Source organism: Marmota flaviventris, chromosome 2 (genome assembly GCF_047511675.1).
Source record: "Marmota flaviventris isolate mMarFla1 chromosome 2, mMarFla1.hap1, whole genome shotgun sequence".
In the NCBI taxonomy this organism is placed as follows: domain Eukaryota; kingdom Metazoa; phylum Chordata; class Mammalia; order Rodentia; family Sciuridae; genus Marmota; species Marmota flaviventris.
Genome location: NC_092499.1, coordinates 83,067,076 through 83,088,470, shown reverse-complemented (window position 1 = coordinate 83,088,470; position 21,395 = coordinate 83,067,076). Strand labels below are relative to the sequence as shown.

The following is a 21,395-nucleotide window of genomic DNA, read 5'->3' as shown; positions in this document are numbered from 1 at the left end:
CTCTTGAGTAAATACCTGGGAGTAGAATGCTAAGTGATATGCAAAATTGTTTAACTTTTTTGTATCCTTTTTTTGTGGCAGAATGTATATAATGTAAAATTTACTATTTTAAAATCACTTTTTAAATGTACAGTTCACTGACTTTAAGTACATTCATCACTGTGTAACCATCACCACTATCCATCTCCAGAATTTTTATCGTCCATCTTTGCGTTTTTGGAAATAACTCCCAATTGTCCTCTCCCACTGCCTATGGAAACTTTTTGGTTTGTTCTTTATTTTGTTACCAGGGGTGCTTTCCCACTTAGGTACATCCTCAGCCCTTTTTTTTTCCAACAGGGTCTTGCTAAATAGCTTAGGATCTTGTTAAGTTGCTGAGGCTGGCTTTGAACTTGCAATCCTCCTGCCTCAGCTTCTTGAGCCTCTAAGAATAGGGGCATGTGTCACCACACCAGACTATGGAAACTTCTGTTATACTTTCTGACTCTTTGAATTTTACCATTCTAAGTATCTCAAGGACAGTATTTGTCCATGTTGTATAATGTATCAAAATTTAATCCCTTTTTAAGGTCAAAGAATACTCCATTGTGTATGAATACCATGTCTTGTTTATTCGTTTATCCCTCAATAGACATTCAATGTGTTTTAACATTTTAAGAAACTAAAACAACTTTCCAGAGTAGATATATCATTTTACAGCCCCCTCAGAAAATGTGTGAGATTCCAGTTTCTCCACATCCTTGCCCACATTTACTGGTATTTGTGTGTGTATTAGAGACAGGGTCTCACTAAGTTGCTTAGTGCCTTGCTTTTTTGCTGAAGCTGGCTTTGAACTTGTGATCCTCCTGCTCAGACTCCTAAGCCTCTGGGAATATAGGCGTGAGCCATCATACCCAACTATTGTGACCTTTTTGATTATATCCATTATAGTGGTAGGAAGTAGTGTGTCATGGTTTTGATTTGCATTTCCAGAATGAACAATAATATTAACTATCAATTCATGAGCTTATTGACCATTCAGGTTTCTTCTTTGATAAAGTGGGATTGTTTTGTTTCTTTGAAATCAGATCTTTTGCCCTCTAGTTGAGATTTGTGAATTCTCTGTATCTTCTGGTTACAAATTCTTTACCAGATTTGATTTGCAAATATTTTCTCCTTGTGTGTGGTTTTCCTTCTCATTTTCTTGATGGTGATATTGAAGTGTTGTTGAAAATGTTTTACATTTTGATAAGTTTAACATCATAATTGCTTATGGATTATACCGCTGATGTCATATCTAAGAATTCTCCCATCAGAATCTTCTCCTTTGTGTTCTTTTAAAAGTTTTATGATTTTAAATCTTACATTTAGGTCAATGATCTATTTTCAACCAATTTTTGTGTAGGTTGTGAGGTAAGGGTTTAAATTAATCTTTTCACATGGGGGTCACATGGCTATCAGATTTTTCTCTGCATAATTTTCTGAAAAGACTACCTTTCCTCAACTGAATTGCCTCAGCACCTTTGCCAAAAATTAAATGACCATTGATCTATGTGCCTCTCAGTACTCAAAAACAGCACTCTTGATTAATATAAATATATACTAAGTATTGAAGTCACGCAGAGTTCTCTAATTTTGTTCTTTTCAACACTGCTTTTGCTTTTCTGAGTATTTTGCTTTCCCATGTACATTTTTAGGGTGAAATTGCCAATTTCTGAAGAGATAAAAATGGCATGCTGAGATGTTGATAGATATTGCATTCAATCGACAGAATAGTTTCAAGAAGATTTGTTTTAGTAATGTTTAGTCTTATGATCCACAAACATGGAATGTCTCTCCATTTATTTATTCTTTAATTCCTCTCAGACATTGTAGTTTTCAGTATATAAGTCTTAAGTTTACTTTGTAAAACTTATTCCTATGTATTTGAGTTTTGTTGGTGCTATACTACGAGTAAAATTATATTTTAAATTTGATTTTGGATTGTGCATTGCTGGTGTACAGAAATACTGCTACATAGAAACTGAGTTTTAAAATTACTAATACACTTTTACCTAATGGAAATTCTTTTTTTAGTTTTGGTGGGAGTTCTTCATTGTTTTGTTATTTTGTTTTGGAGTTTGGCGGGGGGGTGTGTAGTTTCTTTAGAATTTTCTACATACAGTATTGTGTCATCGGTGAATAAAAGTCTTATCCTTTCCAGAAAAGATGCCTTTTATTTCTTACATGATTATAATGGCAAGAATGTCCACTACAATGTGGAATAAAAATATTGTGAGCAGATACCCCTGTCTTGTTTCTGATCTTAGGGGGAAGTATGATGTTGTCCCTGTAGTTTTGTTTTATAGATGTCATTTATCAGGTTGAGGAAGTTCCCTTCTGTTGCTAGTTGGTTCAAAGTTTCTGTACCTTGAATGGGTGTTAGATTTCATCAAATGCTTTTTCTTTGCCTATCAAGATGATAGTGTGTTTTTGTCCCCTGTTGATATGGTGTATTGTCTTACATTATCTGATTGACAAGGGGGTATGGACCTTTATAACTATTATTGTTACATTTTGTCTTCTCCCTCAATTCTGTAAGTTTTTGCTATATACTTCTTTTTTGTGTTGTTAGACATTTATGTTTATAATAGGTATATCCTCCTGGTAAATTGACTCTTATAATTATGAACTGTCTTTTTTTTTTCCTGTGAACATTTTTGCCTGGTTTTGTAGAATCATTCTAGATGTCTTACACATGGATAGTAGCAACTGCAGGCATGATAGATCATCTTCAATTCTTGTACTTTCAGCTTGAGTCTGAATCTAAAGTGTGTTTCTTGTAGACAACATAGATTGCATTATTTTTCAAATGTATTCTGATAATCTTTCTCTTTTATTGATGTGTTTAATCCATTTATATTTAATTATTCAGATACTTGGGTTTATGTCTACATTTTGCCTTTTTTTTTAAATCTCGAGTTCTTTTTGCTCTTCTGTTCCCCTTTACCACCTTATTTTTGAGTCAAATAGATATTTTCTAGTAAACTATTTTAATTATTTGGTTGAGTTTCCTATTTATTCTTTTAGTGTTTTCTTTAGAGACCACAATGTCTCAAATATCTACTTTAAATTAATATTAAGAAAATAAAGCAACTCTGCTCCAATATTATTTTATTTCTCCCTCCTCCTCTATGATAATATTGCCATATATATTACATCTTCATATATTACAGACCCAGTAACGCAGTTTATAATTGACTCATGCAATTAATAGTTTTGTTTTGGTGGTACTAGGGATTATACCCAGGAGTATTTTTCCTCTGAGCTACATTTCCAGCCCTTTTGTTTTGAGGAATGCTATACCACTAAGTTACATTTATTTATTTATTTATTGACAAAATAAATAAACCGAACCCATTTATTTATTTATCTATTTACTTATTTTGAGACAGGGTTCTCACTCAGTTGCCCAGGCTGAGATCCTCCTGCCTCAGTCCGATTACACGTGTGTGACAACATGTCCAGCTGCTTATTAAATCAATTAGAAGAAAAAAAGAGAAAAATACATATATAAACTGCTTTTTTATATTTCCCTACATAATCCAAAATGGTAAGAAGGAAGGGAGAAGAGAGAAGAAAAAGAAAGGGAAAGAAAAAGTCTAGCCCTTAAGACTTTTTTCTAAAATCCTTAGGAAAATGAATTCATTCCTTCACTGAATCTGGAAGTGAAAAGTCATACTGGATTGAATTTTGTGTTCCCAAGCCTCTGTCTTTGTCCTTGTTGCACTCTTTTCCACATCAATTCTGTGTCCAGTGGTATCCCAGGCAGCCATCTGCAATCACTTAACTAAGGACTAACCCCATGCCAGGTCCTATGAGGAGTTGGCTACACACTGATGGGAAGAAAATACCTCCCTGACTCCAATAAGCTTATAGCCCACTGGTGATCCACACCCATGTAAGACACATGGCATTTTTTTTTTATACTAAGTAGGAATGATTATCACCTTACCTCCTGTGCATTTTTAGTTTGTTGAGTCTTGGCTTTAGGCTTAGAGACGACCTTTTCTTAGCATGTGTCCAGGTTAATATGTAACAGTATTTGAGTGACTAAATGCACTGTGAATGCAAAGTAGAACTCCTTAGAAATGGAACAAGGAGGAGCCCCAATGTTATTTGTATGCTCAGCCAATTCTCAATCACATGAGACTTGATGATGCAATTCCACAGGGGATGGCTCCATTTTTTTCTTTCCTCTTCTCTTAGTCTTTGCCTTCAGAGAGGTTCATGGGAGTACTCCACAAGGAGAAGCAGCAATGAAGGCTCACTTTGGTATCTCTAGAGGTTTGTGGTTTCTCTCCACATCTGTGAAAGGATTTAACTGTAGAAATGTTTGGAAAGTTAAAAAGAGATCGCAAACCATGGAAGATAGAAGCAACACAACAGAGAGTTGGTAGAGAAAGTGAGGTGATGGGACATAGAAACAGAAGCAGACATTAACACAGACAGGAAAGATCCCAAGAAATGGGGGACACTGGGAAAGAGAGACATTCTACAGATGGGATGAAGGCAGAAGCCATGTGCATGCTCACACATAGAAATATAAAGACAAAAACTCATGCAGACATTTCAGGAGACAAAGACACAGAAAGAGGTAGATGAGGAAAGAAGGAAAACAAAGATGTAGATGAATGGTGAGACCCAGTGAAGCCTGTTTAACCTATTCCAAGAAGAAGGTGTCAGGGATTAAAATAACTGTGGGTTACTAAGTTTATTATTTAAGCATTTTAATTTAAAGAGAAAAAAGTGTGACAGACACCCAGGGTAACTGGAAGGGAGACATCTGCTACATGTAGAAGTCACTACCTTAATAACTGCAGTTGAAATTCATCATTTAGATTACATAAAATCATTATCACACATTTTGGGAAGACCAGTTTGAAGCTAAATACTGAAATATTGCAACAATTTTAATAGGATAAGTTATAAGTTGGAGAAAAATGAATGTAAAAAGGAATCATTTCTCTTTGTTATGAAATAACTTTAAAATTGAATTCACATATTCTCTTCTATTGCTCTATGGGTTGACCAACCTCATTTTGTAGCTGTTGGCACAGACCTTGCCCCCAAGAAGTAGTTAGCTGTGCCCACTGTGAAGCCATTCGCAGCCAGGACCCGGTGGATGCTTGTCAGGGCCCCACTGAAGAGTGGTGTGTGAGTCTGTCATCTTATGATTTTTAGTGGAAACAATCGCACAGCTGCCCCGGTCACCCTGCCAATAGAAGAGGTCCTGCAGACCCTACAGGACTTGATAGCCTACTTCCAGCCCCCAGAGGAGGAGATGCGGCATGAAGATAAGCAGAACAAACTTCGATCCCTCAAAAACAGACAGAATCTTTTTAAGGAAGAGGTGAGTTTAAAAAAATTAAAAGTGAGATTCTCTTTGCATCCAGAGCCAAAATATCCCTATGACCGCAATCTAGCTTGTGCATGAACAAGTTTACAAACAATCTGGAGAACAAGAAGGAGATGCAGAAGCTAGGAAGAAAAGGCTTTTCTGGGAGCTGACCTTCCCCAGCAGCCACCCCCACTTACATTAGCAGTGATTGGCACTTTCAAACTGGTTAGGTTTTAAAGCTTCAGAGTCACATGTGTATCCAAAAACCATTTTCAGTAAATCTAAGCTTATAGCATGGCTTTGGCTGTGGTTCCCAAATTTTAGAGACATCAGAATTACCTAGGAAACCTGTTTGAAAAATGCAAATGCCTAGATTCTAGCACATCCAGAGTGTCTTTTTAAAACTGGTCTGAAAGATACAGATGATGCAAGGTTTGATGTTGGAACTTGAGCATCTGAGTCACTGGGGTGGCTCCTAGATTTAGAATCACCAACTGAAGGTTTATAAGACCTAAACACTCTCATTTTGGCCCCATTGCTAGCTGTGTATGACCTTACTCAATTCACAAATCTCCGAATTTGGACGTCCATGATCTGATGCATCATGTTTAGCTTTCCATGCAATGAGGGCAGGGATTGTCCTTTGGGCACTGCCAAAATTAGTGGTATAGCATGGGGAGCCATCCCTAGTAGGTCTTCTGGCCAAAGCAGACTTGGGCTGAGGAGGGTGCAGATTTTGTATGCTTATAAGCTATTGCGACTGCACTTAACATCTCCCTCCTACTATTTAAGAACAGCTAGGCACAGATGGTTTTACTTGGTGGCATAGTATTGCACATTGGATGGAAAAATAGCTGAAAATTCTTTTTTTGGTTTTATTGTCTCTAAATCCCACCTTTTGGGTGGTGGAGGTGGAAAGAGGAAGCAAGCATAGTTGTCTTGTACATCTGAATGGAATTTTTGGAACTTATTTAAGAGAAAAATAGGTACTATATCCAGAACTATTTCTGGGTGAGTCAGAATCACTTCAAACCAGACAGAAAGCAAGCTTTTGTGAGACTCATTCTCCGCTCCCTCTTTCTCAATATGTTCCTGGATTGAGTTAAACACAGCACGTGGGGGCAAACCCATCAGAGGAGGTTGCTGACTCATTCCTGAAATGGATGCTATTTAGGTCTCTGAGACATCAAAATGCATATTTGTTTTAAGAAGGAAAAACAAAACTGCTACCATGAAAGTCTCCTTGCATCTTTCCACTCTCTGCTCTAAAAGGTGAATGGTGTGGGAGGGAAAAGAGAAAGGGATCCTGCTTTCTTCATCAGGAACATTTTCCTTTTCCTCAACTCTTCCTTCGCAGGGAATGTTGGCCCTTGTGTTAAACTGCATTGATCGCTTAAATATCTACAATAGTGTGGCACACTTTGCTGGGATTGCAAGGGAGGAGAGTGGTATGGCCTGGAAGGAAATTCTGAACCTCCTGTACAAGTTGCTAGGTGAGTATACATGGTGCTCCATCCTGGGGAGACTTGGGATACCTGGGACCTCCATAGGAGCACTCAACCTGTTTTCCAGCCTCCTTCTTGGGAATCTTTTGTTAACCATTTGATTTTAACTGAACTGTTTGTTATTAAATAGTAGCTTATTGTGCTTTCCAAACTCGGAGCTGGAAGTCAGCAGCAAGCAGAAGCAGAAGTTGATCAGTTTTGCCAAAACTACCTATGAAACCCTTAACAGTCAAATTCTCCAAACCTCTGTTCCTTATGTTTAGCATAAGGAAACAGGACCAGAACAGATCTTCTAGTTTTAAATTTTTGCAAAGATAATATCTATAGCTTGAGAATTGTTATTCTCTTAAATTCTGTCTCCTTTCACTCGTCCACTTGGTAGTCAGTCACGGTTCCCATTGGTTATATCTGTTGTTTCGCTTTGATGGAATGACAAAAGGCAAGAAGTAAAAATATTCTAGCACCCCCTTTCACATCACATCCTGGATGTGAGGTGATGTTCTGCTGCCTGGAATAACAGTGTCTATCCCATAGGCCCAGCCCAGCAGCCATTCAGAGGACAGCATCAGCCTTTGTGAGAAAGTGGCCACCAGTAATGACTCAAATGCTGTAACAAAGCAACACTTCTTAGGGCTTTGTTCTGAGGTGTGTTTCCGACTAGAGAAGTTCCTAGAAAGTCCAGTGGGCCCAAGGAGAACAGAGACGTGAGTCTGGATTTGTTCTCCATATTGGGGATCAGGTTAATAGGACTCTTACCATATACTGTGTGACTTTGTAAGGGCTCCTAAAACTCTAGTCCTTTGTAATGATACTGCTCAAACTTGGTAGTTATTATAACAGTAATGGCTACCATTTATAGGATTCGTTGAGCCAAGAAATAGAATCCCTTTTTGATCCTCAAAGCAACACTTTGAAGTATAGTTCCTGTTATTTTTTCTGTTTTATTAAAAAAAAAGAGACTGGTCACAGAGATGCTCATAGCCCAATGTCACATATCCAGTTAGTGACAGAGCTGTAGTTTGAGACAGAGCAGTCTGATTCCAGAACTCTGTGCTTACTACATTCACTGAAGCTGACCTGAATAGCAGCTCAGGAATTCTACTCTCACTGACTCTGGAGAAGCAGAATAGAGGTCCTGGAGGAGATCTTTCTGTATCCTAATTTACCATTTACTAACCTTGGTAAAATCCCAAGCCCTATGAACCAACCACATGCAGAAAATTGTTTGGGGGCTAATTCATTTCCATGGACTTGTTCCAGATTTGCATCTACTGTATTTGCCTCAAGGGTGGAAGATTACATACATAGCCTTGACTGGCAAAACTCTAAGGACAGCACATTCTCCCCCTCTTTGCAATATCATCTGCCAATGGCTTTCAAGTATGAACAGGAATTAGAATCATCTGGAGGGCTGGGTAAAACCCAGGTGCTAGGCCCTTGCCCAAGTTTTCACCTCAGACCTGAGAATGTGCATTTAGAACAGGTTCTCAGGTTATGCTGGCATTCCTGATCCAGGGACCGTACCTTGAGAACTACTGTCACATAGTGGTATGTTTCAGATATGCAATTGTTACTTGTTATCATGTATCTATTAGTTTAACAAACCTTTCCAGCTGTGTTCACTGGGACACCTTCCTTTAGCACTGAAGAATAGCAAATCTCTTGCTAGAAAACAAAAGTTCTTAAATCAGTAAATGAGCAGATACTCAATTATTGCTTATTGCTATCTGAAGTTATTAGTTTATGTTTATTATCTCTACCCACTACTTGATGAAGGCAGAGACTCTGCCTCTTCTACCCCATGGCTCTGTTCTCAACAACCCACTGTACCATATGTGTCAAGTGAGTGAGTGAATGCTAGATTTTCACTCTTCTAAATATAGAAACAGAATTGTATCAAAGGGCTAAGCATGTCAGATCGCCATTCAGTGCTTGGTTCCTGATCAGGTGAGGTATTCGGCAACTTTCCATGTTTATGCCCATTGTTATGCACTTTAACCTGTGTGATCAGAACTTTCCTTGTTTGCAGCTGCTCTCATTCGTGGCAACAGGAACAATTGCGCTCAGTTCTCCAATAACCTTGACTGGCTGATCAGCAAATTGGACAGACTAGAATCTTCCTCAGGTAAGAACTACAGAAAACGATAACTGGAGAAGATGAATTTTTTTCTTTCTGTAAAAAAAGAAAACAAAGCTAAATCTTTTCCTCTGCCTTGCCAATAACCCTCTATGTTAGTCAGCTTTTCCTCATGGTTATCAAAATGCCTGACGAGGACAACTTAGAGGAGGTAACATTTATTTGGGGCTCATAGTTTCAGAGGTTCAGGCCATGGTGAGCCTGGCTCCATTGCTTTGGGCCTGAGGTAAAGCAGAACGTCCTGGCAGGAGGGCATGGTAAGGGAAAGCTACCGAGGTCATGGAAGCCAGGAAGCAGAGACAGCAAGAGCAAGGAGCCAGTGACAAGGTATAGTCCCCAAGGCCACTCCCACAATGACCTGTTCCCTCCAGCAACACCCCACCTACCTATAGTTACCATCCAGTAGTCCATGCAAATTATTAATTCAACGAACTAATGGGGTTACAGATCTCCTAATCTTGCCCCTGAACTTTCTTGTATTGCCCAACACATGAGCGTTTGGTTGTGGTGGTCACTTCAGATCCAAACCAACATTACAACAAACAGCCTCACAAAATTATTTTAACAACAAGGAACAAAGTCCCAAAGTTTCCTGATACTTATACAACTTGATTTAACTGCTGTAACGCAGCCTTCTACAATCATTTCTTTTTTAAATTTTGCTTTGTGCATTTATCTTCATCGTGGGTCCTTTAAACAACCCCATCCAGTGACCCTGGTATCCTCCTAACTCCTGCTGTACTCCTATTCGCTGGACTCTGTCCTAACCATTTTGGTTACAAGTAGAATTGAAGGATGACCATAGAATAAGAGGAAAAATCTTCACATACCTGCCCCCCCATCACCTTTCAATCACACCTGTAGCCCTTTTTGGTGACTCAGAACCTGAGCCATCTGTTGTTGGTGAGTGACCAGGCCACCAGATGCAGCAATTTTCATCTTCCAAAATAAGTTCAGGTGGCAGATATAGTTCCCTCTCTGGAAAGAAAAAGGTCTTGATACTTTTCTCATAGTCCAGAACTACACATGTCTTTCTATCCTTCTTTTCAGTGCCTTCTCTCTTAGGTAGATTTCATTTTAGGGTAAGTGATGAAGACCTTGATTAAAAACAAAATCAAAAGCATTTTTCTTAATAAAAGAAATGAAACTGTTAGCCATCTGCTTCCCTTGAATTTTTGTGACAATGTTACCTTTGTGTGTCGGGCTGCAGGGATACTTGTTCATTTTTCTTAAGCCTTCACTTGATAGGGAAAATCATATAGTGTGTCAGGAAAAGAGGAAAAGCCAAATCATTTTTATTTTGTGAGCTTATAGTTTGTATGACATACTAGCATACCTAAAATACTAATAACTTCCTCTTATTCTGAGGTCAAGTTCAGAATGTTTTCTAAATTACTTGAATGACCTTTAGAATTTATACTGAAGTGTGAGAAACTATTTTTATATCTATATTTAAATGAAGTATTGTTTGGTTTGATCAAATTAAGAATTCCATTTTATAGCTGCTGCTTTATATTTTTTAGCATATAAAGATCATCATGTCTTTGTCCAGGGAAAGAGAGATGGGGTTAGTGCTGATTAAACTCAACTCCATATTGCACACTGCATTTCCCTTAGAGGCTCCTCAAGTCTTCCAGAGATGATTGCCTCTCTCCTCTGGCTGGGAATATTTAATAGATTCAAAGAATTGATGATATTTTGTCCCCTCAGGATGATTTTTTTTTTCACCCTCAGGTTTCTAAATTATGGTCAGTTCTGCAAGTTATTTAATGTCCAAATGATTTTTTGTCACATTCATGTAGGTATCTTGGAAGTTTTGCACTGCATTTTGATTGAAAGCCCAGAAGCCTTAAATCTGATAGCCGAGGGTCACATCAAGTCCATCATCTCCCTGCTGGATAAGCACGGGCGGAATCACAAGGTGAGTGTGGAAAGAAGGACCCAAACAGTGATTTATTGACTTTACCAGCTTTCCTGTCCCCACCACTCAGTAACCCTTGTGTTACTAAGAGTATATGGACACATTTCTTCCTTTCTTGCCTACAATCACACTGCAAGCCAGGCAACCACACTAAATCTCAGATGGTCTCCCCGGATTCCCTCCAGCTTCCCTAAGCCCTGTTCATCATCATTGGTCCTAAACACACAGCTCACAGAAGGGCACTACCCAGGGCCTTGTCCATGGCCAGCTATGCAAGACTGGTTCCTAAGGTCTAGGAGCTTAGTGGAAAACCTGGAACACCAAGCCATGTAGAGAAGATACACAGAAATTGGATTTCAAGTAATATAGAAAGGCTTGCTAAACTTGCCTTGTTATGAAATGAAATCAGATTGAATGAGTCAAACCAAGGCAAGTAAAAGAAATTCTGCATGGGCAAACAGGAAGACCCAAGCTACTGATCCCTCTCTTTGATACAAAACAGCTGTGTGACTTTAGGCCTCAATCATTTCATCTGTGACATGGGGACAATGCCCCTCACCAAGGTGGCATGCCATGTCAATTTTCTGAGATCTCTAATGTATCTATTTTTATGAAATTATATCTCTAAGATGAAATGATCTATTAGGGAAATCTATAAAAATACGAGTTTTATTCTGGCTCCACACTTAGACCATATATTGAGGCTACACTACTAATTAGCAGGTAGATAAGTAACTCACAGGCCAAGGGGTGCATTCTAAGAGCAGGTGGCATGATGGGGTATGTGGGACAGCAGCTGTGCCTCTGCAGAGTAGAGGGAAATTAGCTCAGTCCCTGTGCCTCTCCTCTTGCCATTGTTGTTCAGAGGGCTGCATGTTTGAGACACGTTTCAGTGATTCCAGGAGATCAAGCCCCTGCAGTATTGACTACATGATGTGCAACACCCTTAGGAAACAGAAAAGCCCTTAGTCCTCAGCATCTGTGAAATTGCTTGGCAAACAGAAAGAAATATGTGGGGTCTGTAATTGCTTTCTCAAATGTGGTAAATCAAAAGCAGGCATGAGGCTCCAACCTCTGTCCAGCTTTTCTACATTCCAACATGTTCCTTCCTGTCAGCACAGTGTAGTAAGAATAACTGATAAACCATGAGCAATAGGAGGTATGAGCCATGATCTACATACAGATGTCAGGGGAGCCCTGTGCCAGGGAAGCTGCTCTTGTTTCACTGCCCCAGGGGCTTCTCTATGATAGTACATAATGCAATCCATAAATAGTCTGTTTCCTTATGGCCTCTTTTACCCAAAGGCTCAGCTTGCAGCAAGTTGAACAGTATTCTGCCCATTCCACAACTGAAAAAACTGAGGCCCAGAATGTCATTGTACTTGGCTACAAATAAATACCCACACTGATAAGTTACTGAGTATGCTAGGAAGGCAGCCTCCAATCTTCTAGAACCACAGCACTTTTTGAGAAATTTTGACAATGTGGCAAAAGTTGAGACAGTGTGATTTTTGGTACCTAAGATTCTCATCAAGAAGGTCCCCTTTTTATCTTTTGATGGGATTTGGGGCCAAGGCTGGTTTGCCATGACTTCAGATCCTCTAGTACTGATTATTGGATTGGATACCTTTTATTTGCAGAGAAACCCAAGCTCAAATCATCACCAGTGTGTTTGTGGTCATTTTGCAAAGAACGTACTGTGCCGAGTGTAGGCTAGACTTCCATAACATTTCATCTTTGCTTGGAAAATGCCAACAAAATGTTTTCTTATCCAGGCTGCTGTTTTCTCCAGTGATACATTTTCAGGAGTCTCTGATCATTTATGTGGTTCTATAAAGACAATGACTCACCATGGAGAATTCTGGAGTCATGGGGGCCCCAGAAGTCTTCATAACAATGATAATGATGATGACTAACATTTATTTTGCACTTAACCAGTGCCCATGTTCCTATGCATCCTCTTCAGTCTTCATTATGCCCTCTGGAGTAGCATCATTACTTCAACATGATGAAGACATAACGAGGCCAGGACATGGTTCTGAGATGATAATCCGTTTTCCAGGGGCCCCACACCTCACCAGTGATGGCTAGGACCAGAAGTTTAATTTTCTTCACAGTGTTTCTCAAGCTAAAGTTTTCAAACTTTTCAGAGCCCTACTATCCTAAGAGAATTGTTTAATTTTTATGATCTTACTTTTATAATTATTTAAATACAGAACTCTTCACAGTAGAAAATGCACAACTAGAAGGCATTTTCAAAGAATAGGTTCTCGTGGCTGGGGATATACCCTAGTTGGTAGAGTGCCTGCCTTGCATGCACAAGGCCCTGGGTTCAATCTCCAGCACCACACACACTCGCCCACCCACATACCACAAAAAAAAAAAAAATGTTCTCACATTGAAGTTTGAGGACCCCTATTATCTATGAGAGTGGTCTTTGGGGTCATGACATGTTTTCCTTTAGAAAAGGTTTGTTTATCTCATGGATTTAACAATTTCATGCCACCTCTAATAGTGCTTAGAATCAAGACTATATAGAAGAGCAGTGATTTTTATACTAAAAATTGCAATTTCATACCACTTTCATTCTAAAATAGTTGTGTTGCTTCCGTGGAAAGCATTACCACTCATCTAAAGCATGATCAAATTGGGGATCAGAGAGTTAAAGGGAAATAACAATCTTGGGAATGAAAAGGATGAGAGTGGTAGGCTGGAAACCACCCACCGCCTTTTTATCTGAAAACACTCTGCCCTACGACTTCTCAGAGACTTGGCTTTTGTGGATCCTTCAGCACCCCCTTACTCCTTTTCCAGGACCCCTCAAAATTTTCTCTAGATAATTAAAACATAAACTAAGTTTTGAAGAGCAGATACAAATTTAGGTGCCATTCCTTCCATGAAGGCTTTTCTGATCCTAGTTGGAATTGGTCTTTTCAATTACACGATTTGTTCTTTGTTACAATGGTTGTTCCAATCTGCCTTTCATGAGAGTTAATTTTACACATTTATTTCTCTAACCCACTGTAAGTTCCTTCAAGGAAGGTGCCATCTTTGTAATCTCCATGGTGCCAAGCTCAGATATCAAATGTAGGCATTCGTATGTGTTTGTCAGAGGTTTAATAAATGAATAAAAGATGTGAGTAGAGCCAGAAGTCATTGCTGTCTGTTTTTGAATTGATGGAGACTCATATGTACAGGACTCACCTCACTAAACAGATGCCTTATCAGTTAACACTCTGAGTAGCACTGATTTTATTGCTTGATGAAAGAATAATGTTGGAAATTATAGCAATCGCCCTGTAGTTTTTCATGGAGTAAGCTTTTATTAGTAAAAACAAAGTATATCCCCCAAACCACCCTATTCCAAATCTGCTAAAAGCAGAAGAGCCATAACAGATAATTTTTTTTATTATCTTCTTTGTTTCCCAAGTGTTTGAAAGCCACCTGAGAGAAAAATGTATGGTAAAATTATAATATCTTTAGTCTGAAAAAAGTATAGATGAGAATCAAAAGTTTCGCCTGGGTTAGGAAAGGAATGAATGCAAGGAAGCCAACTATTAACTCCCACATCTTTGCTCCAGTAGCTCCATAAAATCAGTTGAGTTTCCTGGCAGCCATGGCAATATAGAAACATTCCCACCCACTCATCTCTCATGCACAGGGAGGGCAGAATCTGTCAGAGGCTGTAGAGCACTTATTTTTCAAATATAGAACTTGAAATAATAATCACAAAAGTACAGTTAGCATTTTTTAAAATAAGACTTTTTTAAACTTTTTAAAAATAAAAGTAGAATTCTCCTCATAAGCATATCTTTAGGATAGGGAATAATGGCGTTAAAAATGAGAGGCTTTGTTTATGTTTAGTTTTTTGTTTTCAAATAGACTATATTTAATGAGATGAATAGTATCTTTTATAATTTTATTGGTTATTTTTAGTTATACATAACACAGTCCATTTTGATATCATTATGCAAGCATGGAATATATCATTCCAATTAGGACCCTAGTCTTTTGGATGTACATGATGGTGAGATTCACGATAGTGTATTCATACACGTACATAGGAAAGTTATGTCAGATTCATTCCATTGTCTTTTCTTATCCTCCTTCCCTTTCCTTCATTCCCTTTGTCTAATCCACTTAACTTCTATCCCTCCTCTTATTGTGAATTAGCTTCCACATGTCAGAAAACATTTGACCTTTGGTTTGGGGGGAGTGGCTTATTTCACTTAGCATAATAGTGTCCAGATTCATCCATTTACCAGCAAATGTCATAAAGTCATTCTTCTTTATGGCTGAGTCATATTCTAATATGACTAATATTAGATATACAGCACAATTTCTTTATGCATTCATCTGTTGATGGCACCTAGGTTGGCTCCCTAACTTATATTGTGAACTGTAATGCTATAAACATTGATGTGGCTAGGTCACTGTAGTATGCTGATTTTAATCCTTTGCATATATATACCCAGGAGTTGTATTACCAGGTCATATGGTGGTTCCATTCCTAGTTTTTTGAGGAATCTCCATTCTGCTTTCCAGAGAGGTTGTACCAATTTGAAACAGTGTTTGAGTGTACCCTTTTCCCCATATCCTCATCAACATTTATTGTTGTATTCTTGATAATTGCCATTCTGACTGGAATTAGATGAAGTCTCAGTGTAGTTTTAATTTACATTTCTCTAATTGCTAGAGATGTTGAATATTTTTCCCATATGTTTCTTGATCATTCATATTTCTTCTTTTGAGAAGTGTTTGCTTAGTTCCTTTGCCCATTTATTGATTGGGTTATTGTGTTCCTTTTTTTGTTTGTTTGTTTGGAGTTCTTTGTATATCCTGGAAATTATCACCCTATCCAAGATGCAGGTGGCAAACTTCTCCCATTCTGGAAGCTCTTTCTTCATGCTCTTGATTGTTTCCTTTGCTGTGAAGTTTTTTTGTTTTGTTTTTTTAGTTTAATGTTATCCCAAAGTGAGAGGCTCTTAATGAAACGTGGGTTACAACCAGAAGCAAATGAACTCCACCAAAAGGACCGTTGACTAGGGATGCCTACCCCTAAGGCAGACAACCCCAAGTTCTCAGTGGCTTAGCATAGATATTTAATTTGGCTCACATCACAGTCCAAGCCCAGTCAATGGGAAAACTGCTCTGTGTTCATTGAGAGAGGTGTTCTCTAAGGGCAGAGCTTCACAGACTAATGTGCTCATGAAGTTCCTGGAGATCTCTGGGCATCTTGTTAACACAAAATCCCTGGGGTTCAGTAAGAATGGGGATTCTAGCATCAGTGTTTCTAGCAAGCTCCTGGTCAATCCAGTCCAGGGATTGCAGTAAGGATACCCTTGGGCTGCCAAGTCCTTTGTTGAATTAATACATCTGGAGAGAGATGCCACACACACAGGGCTCTATAGGAGAGTTTTCCAGACCAAGCCTAAACGTGACATACATCACATTCACCTACTTCCCAATGGCCCAGACTCGGTCATATAATCCCACAAGCCTGCACGGGAGGCTGGGAAATGCAGTGTCCTCAGGGCTCAGGAGGAAAAGGAAATGACCATGGGTAAACACGCATCAGAATCTGTCTTGCCTACCAAGCTTTCCAGAATTCATTGAGATGCTCCCTCTCAATCAGAAAGTACAGATGACCTCTAGGCACCGTGTGTGTGTTCCCTGTGGTGGGCTAGCCCTGCCTACATGAAATTTTTTAGAAAAGAGAATTTGCCCCCATTCCTCAGTTTAACAGAAAGAAACGCCTGCTAAAAGCCTAAGCACTGTCAACCAGATTCTTTATGGCATCTTTTATTTATAGGTGAGGCATTGCTCCATTAGGCTGGGTGCTTTCTGCAGAGCCTTTTTCCCTTTGCAGTTCCTATTGTATATGGATTAAGCTCTGCTTTTCCTCTGGTTGTGACAGCAAGTCTCCTGCAGCCATCACTCCAAGGCGGAACAGATGAAAACATGTTGATAGGCCAGATGAAAAGCAGCTAATTTTCTGGCCATCTATGGCTCTTTTCTTAGAGTAAGAAATGATCCTCTGGATTTCAGGTTTCCACCGTTGTTCTCTTTCATGGAGTGGTAATGCTAAGAGTCCCCCAGAAAACTGCCTTTGGGATTCTTTTCTGCTTGTCCCATAAACGTGCCTCGTATTTATCTGGAGCAAAATTGACATTTTGGGAGTCAGGTGGAAAATTGGTTTGTGAGAATTAAGGACACAAATGCCATCAACAACCTGACTCTCTCCAACCCCGCTAAGCCTTGAATCTTTGGTGGCCACTTTGAAAGACGGAATTACAGCTTTCCCTTCCCCATCAGTGCAGCCTGCTACATTGTGGCTGTTATTTATCAACTGCTCTTTGCACCTTCTCCCCTCTGGGGCAAAGAGAGCGGAACAGTGCCTGGCCCTACACAGTGTTCTCTGCCATGATACAGACACAAAATCTGAATGAAAGAGGATGTGGCACAATGAGACAGGGCAGATGAGATGGCAGCCTGCAGGATTAGGCCAGAGACTTGTTCTAATTCCCAGGCAGCTGGCAAACAGGAACAGAAGCAGCTTGGTGACGGGTCCTTCAGATTCATGGGCCACCTGGGCTCCTGCGGGTTTGCTTTCCTTCCAGATGGGAGGAGGAGAGCAGGCGAAATATTTTGAATGCTAATTTCTAGGAATTTAAGGGTACCTTAATGGGTTTCAATGAAATCACAGCATGAGACCCAGAAGCGGGAATCTGCCCTACCAACGAAGATTTCCAAGTCTACAACAAGTAAGGACCTTATAACCAAATGGGTATCTAAAGGGCTTTCTCATTAAAACCTGTCTTAACCCCTAATCGTCAGTGAAAAGTACCATCAGGGCTGGGTAGAAGTTTGTTTGAGAAACTATGTAGAGTTTTTTATTCCTCTGCCCTGCACTTATGACTCAGAGCCTAAGTAGTGCCTAGATTTTGTACCTTAACTGCCTCACCATACCTTAGTCCTGCCCCTGACTAGATGGTGTGTCTTCAGAGGTCAGGCTTTTATCCACTGTAGTAGAACAGTGACCACAGGTGACATGCAAAGATTGGAGGTATGGGGCACAAGACTAGGGCAGAGGGTCTAGAAGGGAACCATGCTTCATTTCCCCATGTGTTAGTCGGGTTTTCATTACTGTGATCAAAATACCTGATAAGAACCACTCGGAGGAGGAAGAGTTTACTTTGACTCACAGTTTCAGAGGTTCAGCTCATGGTTGGCCAACTTAATTGCTCTAAGCCTGAGTAAGGCAGAGCATCATGGCGGAGGAACATTGCTCAGCTCTTGACAGACAAGAAGCAGACAAAGCAAAGAGCCAGGGACAAAATATACAATCCCCAAAGCATGCCCCCAGTGGCCTTCTTCCTCCAGCCACATCTCACCTGGCTATAGTTCCTACAGTCATACACTGACTGAGTTGGAGATCTCATAATCTAATCATTCTACCTCCTGCATGAACATATCAGCTTTTTCCGGGGGACACTCATATGCAAACTATAACACCTCAAGAGGCAGTAGTCTCTAGGACATCACTGACTCCTGCTTGGCACAGAGGTAAGACTTCTCCAGCACTGAGCTGGTTCTCCACCCATTACCCAGTCCCATTATCTTCACTCCTGCTGCTTTCCTGTGAGGTGATTGCGTCCTACCCAGTGTACCCTCAGTGGTCCTGAGGTTTGGTGGGTGTGTCCTGCTTCAGGTTCTGGATGTCCTGTGCTCCCTCTGTCTCTGCAATGGGGTTGCAGTAAGAGCCAACCAGAATCTCATCTGTGACAACTTGCTGCCTCGGAGAAACCTGCTCCTGCAGACACGGCTAATTAATGATGTGACCAGGTAAGGCCATCACCATCATTCCAGATGCCAAGGAAGGTTCTTTCCGTCTTGTAAACTGTCAGGAAGGATAGGACTGCTTTGAACTCCAGTTGCTCACTCATAGTTTTCACAGTAATGCAAATATATAAGACAACTGAGCAAACAATTGTGACAAGATCAGGTCACACCCTACCAGGTGGACTGGACCCTCTTTATCACCAAAACTGTCATAACCTCCAATCACCCTGGTAACCAAAACATCAAGACCTTCACAAAGTAAAACTTGCTGAGGGTTATTCAAAGTGTAATAAACCAACTAAGGGGCAAGAAATTGAGGCAAAAATTGGGGGACTTGATTTCCTTAAACTCCAGCTCTCTGAGCACCACACCATCCTCTCTTCCAGACAATCCCCACTCTTTTAGGCAGTCTGTGTGGTTTCTGTGCTGTCAGTCAAATGTCAAAATGTGGACCTGGACAGGACTCTATGGAAACTTCTTTGGGACCCCAAAAGATGGAGGGGTATGCCATCCTCCTCCTCTCTGAGAGAGTCCACTCTCTCCCTTGAGAGTGTGCTTTTTTTCCCTTTTCCTATCCCTTCTAATAAATCCAAGCCATAACTCTGGGTGGGGGCGGGGGCCGATGTGCACTTTTTTCTGACTAGGGCCTTGCACTCCAACCCTTTCAGTAAAGTTGCTCAAACTTTTCCCTTGTACTGGCTGCAGATAGAGAATATTTCCCACATAGGGACAAAAGAAGTTGGCCTGAAGTAGCCCACAATTTTTTTGTTAGCCATGAATACACATCTTATAACTTCTTTACAATACACCAATCTTTGTTCTTAAATGTTTTAATAGAATGGATATCTCAAGTTGATACCATTATTTCTTTATCCTCTGGCACATAGCCAGTTTCCCAGCTCCTACCAGAGGATTAGGCCAGGAGGAAGAGCATGGGTCCAGCAGGACCTCTCACCTGATGGTCCACACATGTGGCCACATGTGAGCCCTGTGAACTCCCTGGGCTTGGACTAGTTAGCCCTCAGGGTCTTTATCCACTTTCTTCCTGAGCCTGCTGCTAATCCACAATAGTGAGGGGGGGAGCCTTTCTTAGGTGTAGAGTGGCACAGACCTAAACTTCACATAGCCTTCCTTCCTCCTGGTACAGTTTTTCCTTGCCCACCCAGAACAGGACATGGTTCCAGCCCAGGGACAGTCCATCTCTAAGAATAGGATTCCAAACATAAAAGCTCTGGTCTGTTCCAAGCTTTTAACCACTTTTCTGAACACATTAAAAACTCTTGCCCTTAACAAGGTTGCCCACTAGTGACTTTTAAGAGGCTGTTGTTATGAATAATGCTTGGGGTACAAAGCTGCTATTTTGAAAATGAGGGTGCTTAAACCAATTTACCAGAAGATGGAACTCGAGTAAGTAATTTCTTTCACTTACAGAAAGACACAAAGGTTTGTAATCGTGAAACTCTGTATAATATTTTCAGCATCATTGCCCATGGTTGGTACTCAATAAATGTGTTTCCTTGAATGGAATATTTAAAGAAACATCATTTATATTTTTAGTGGAATTAATGTTGTCCTGACACCTAAGAATTTGACCTACTGTTGAATGCTGCAAGCTTTTTCTACTTTCAATCAATTAAAAAAAAAAAAAAACATAAAAATGCTGTTGTTCTGGGTTTCATTGGACCAATGCTTCCTATTAGGTCTGTTCAACATGCTTTTTCAGTTGTGTGACTTCTGTGGATGCCTCATGTTCTGTGTTTAATTTCAGTATCCGGCCAAACATCTTCCTGGGAGTTGCTGAGGGCTCAGCCCAATACAAGAAGTGGTACTTTGAGCTAATTATTGACCAGGTGGACCCCTTCCTAACAGCAGAGCCCACACATCTGCGGGTTGGCTGGGCCTCCTCCTCAGGCTATGCGCCATACCCTGGAGGTGGAGAAGGATGGGGAGGCAATGGTGTTGGTGATGACCTGTATTCCTATGGTTTTGATGGACTTCATCTTTGGTCAGGTGAGTTCCTTGCCAAAATATCAGCCCTTGATCTCTTACTGCAAATAATTGAGCCTCAAATTGTTCAAGCTGAAATTGCTACTGTAATTTGAAATTATACAGACTCCTGGGTCTCAGATGGTTAGGTGGGAAGAGCATTGTGTTTAAATTAGACTTATTTGAACCATTATTTGACAGCTTCCTAGCTACGTGATCCAATGCCAATCACTTTTCTCAAGATCAGAACCTATGTACAGTTCTTATTGCATAATATTTTTAGGATGAAAATAAACCTCTTTATTTACTGGGCGTAATATTTTTAGGATGAAAATAAACATCTTTATTTACTGGGCAGAGAGCTTTACATACTTTTTATATATTGTTTTTCTCAGTTTATCCTCGCAGTGATCCCATAAGGTAGAAAATATTGTCTCATCTAACAGATGTACAAACTGAGACATAAAGATACCTAAGAAATTCACGCACTAGGAAGAACCGTGATCTGCTCACAAGTTTATAGTCTTGTCAGTACTGCTTGCTGCTTCCTGTCACAATTGCTGACAGTCTAGATCAGTTCCACACACAATAGTTGTTAACCTTAAGAACTCAAGGCTTCCCTTCATTATATTAGTATTGATGCTT

General features: G+C 40.0%; 1 protein-coding gene across 1 annotated transcript in view; it reads left to right on the top strand.

The window, feature by feature from the left end:
* The window catches only part of Ryr3 (ryanodine receptor 3), a 360,681-nt gene that overhangs the window by 111,957 nt on the left and 227,329 nt on the right, over nt 1-21,395 (top strand). The window contains exons 13-18 of the mRNA XM_071607412.1: nt 5,203-5,371; nt 6,717-6,852; nt 8,894-8,989; nt 10,804-10,922; nt 18,634-18,767; nt 20,533-20,774. Coding sequence (XP_071463513.1) covers nt 5,203-5,371; nt 6,717-6,852; nt 8,894-8,989; nt 10,804-10,922; nt 18,634-18,767; nt 20,533-20,774 — 896 coding nt within the window. The remainder of the gene's footprint in view (nt 1-5,202; nt 5,372-6,716; nt 6,853-8,893; nt 8,990-10,803; nt 10,923-18,633; nt 18,768-20,532; nt 20,775-21,395) is intronic.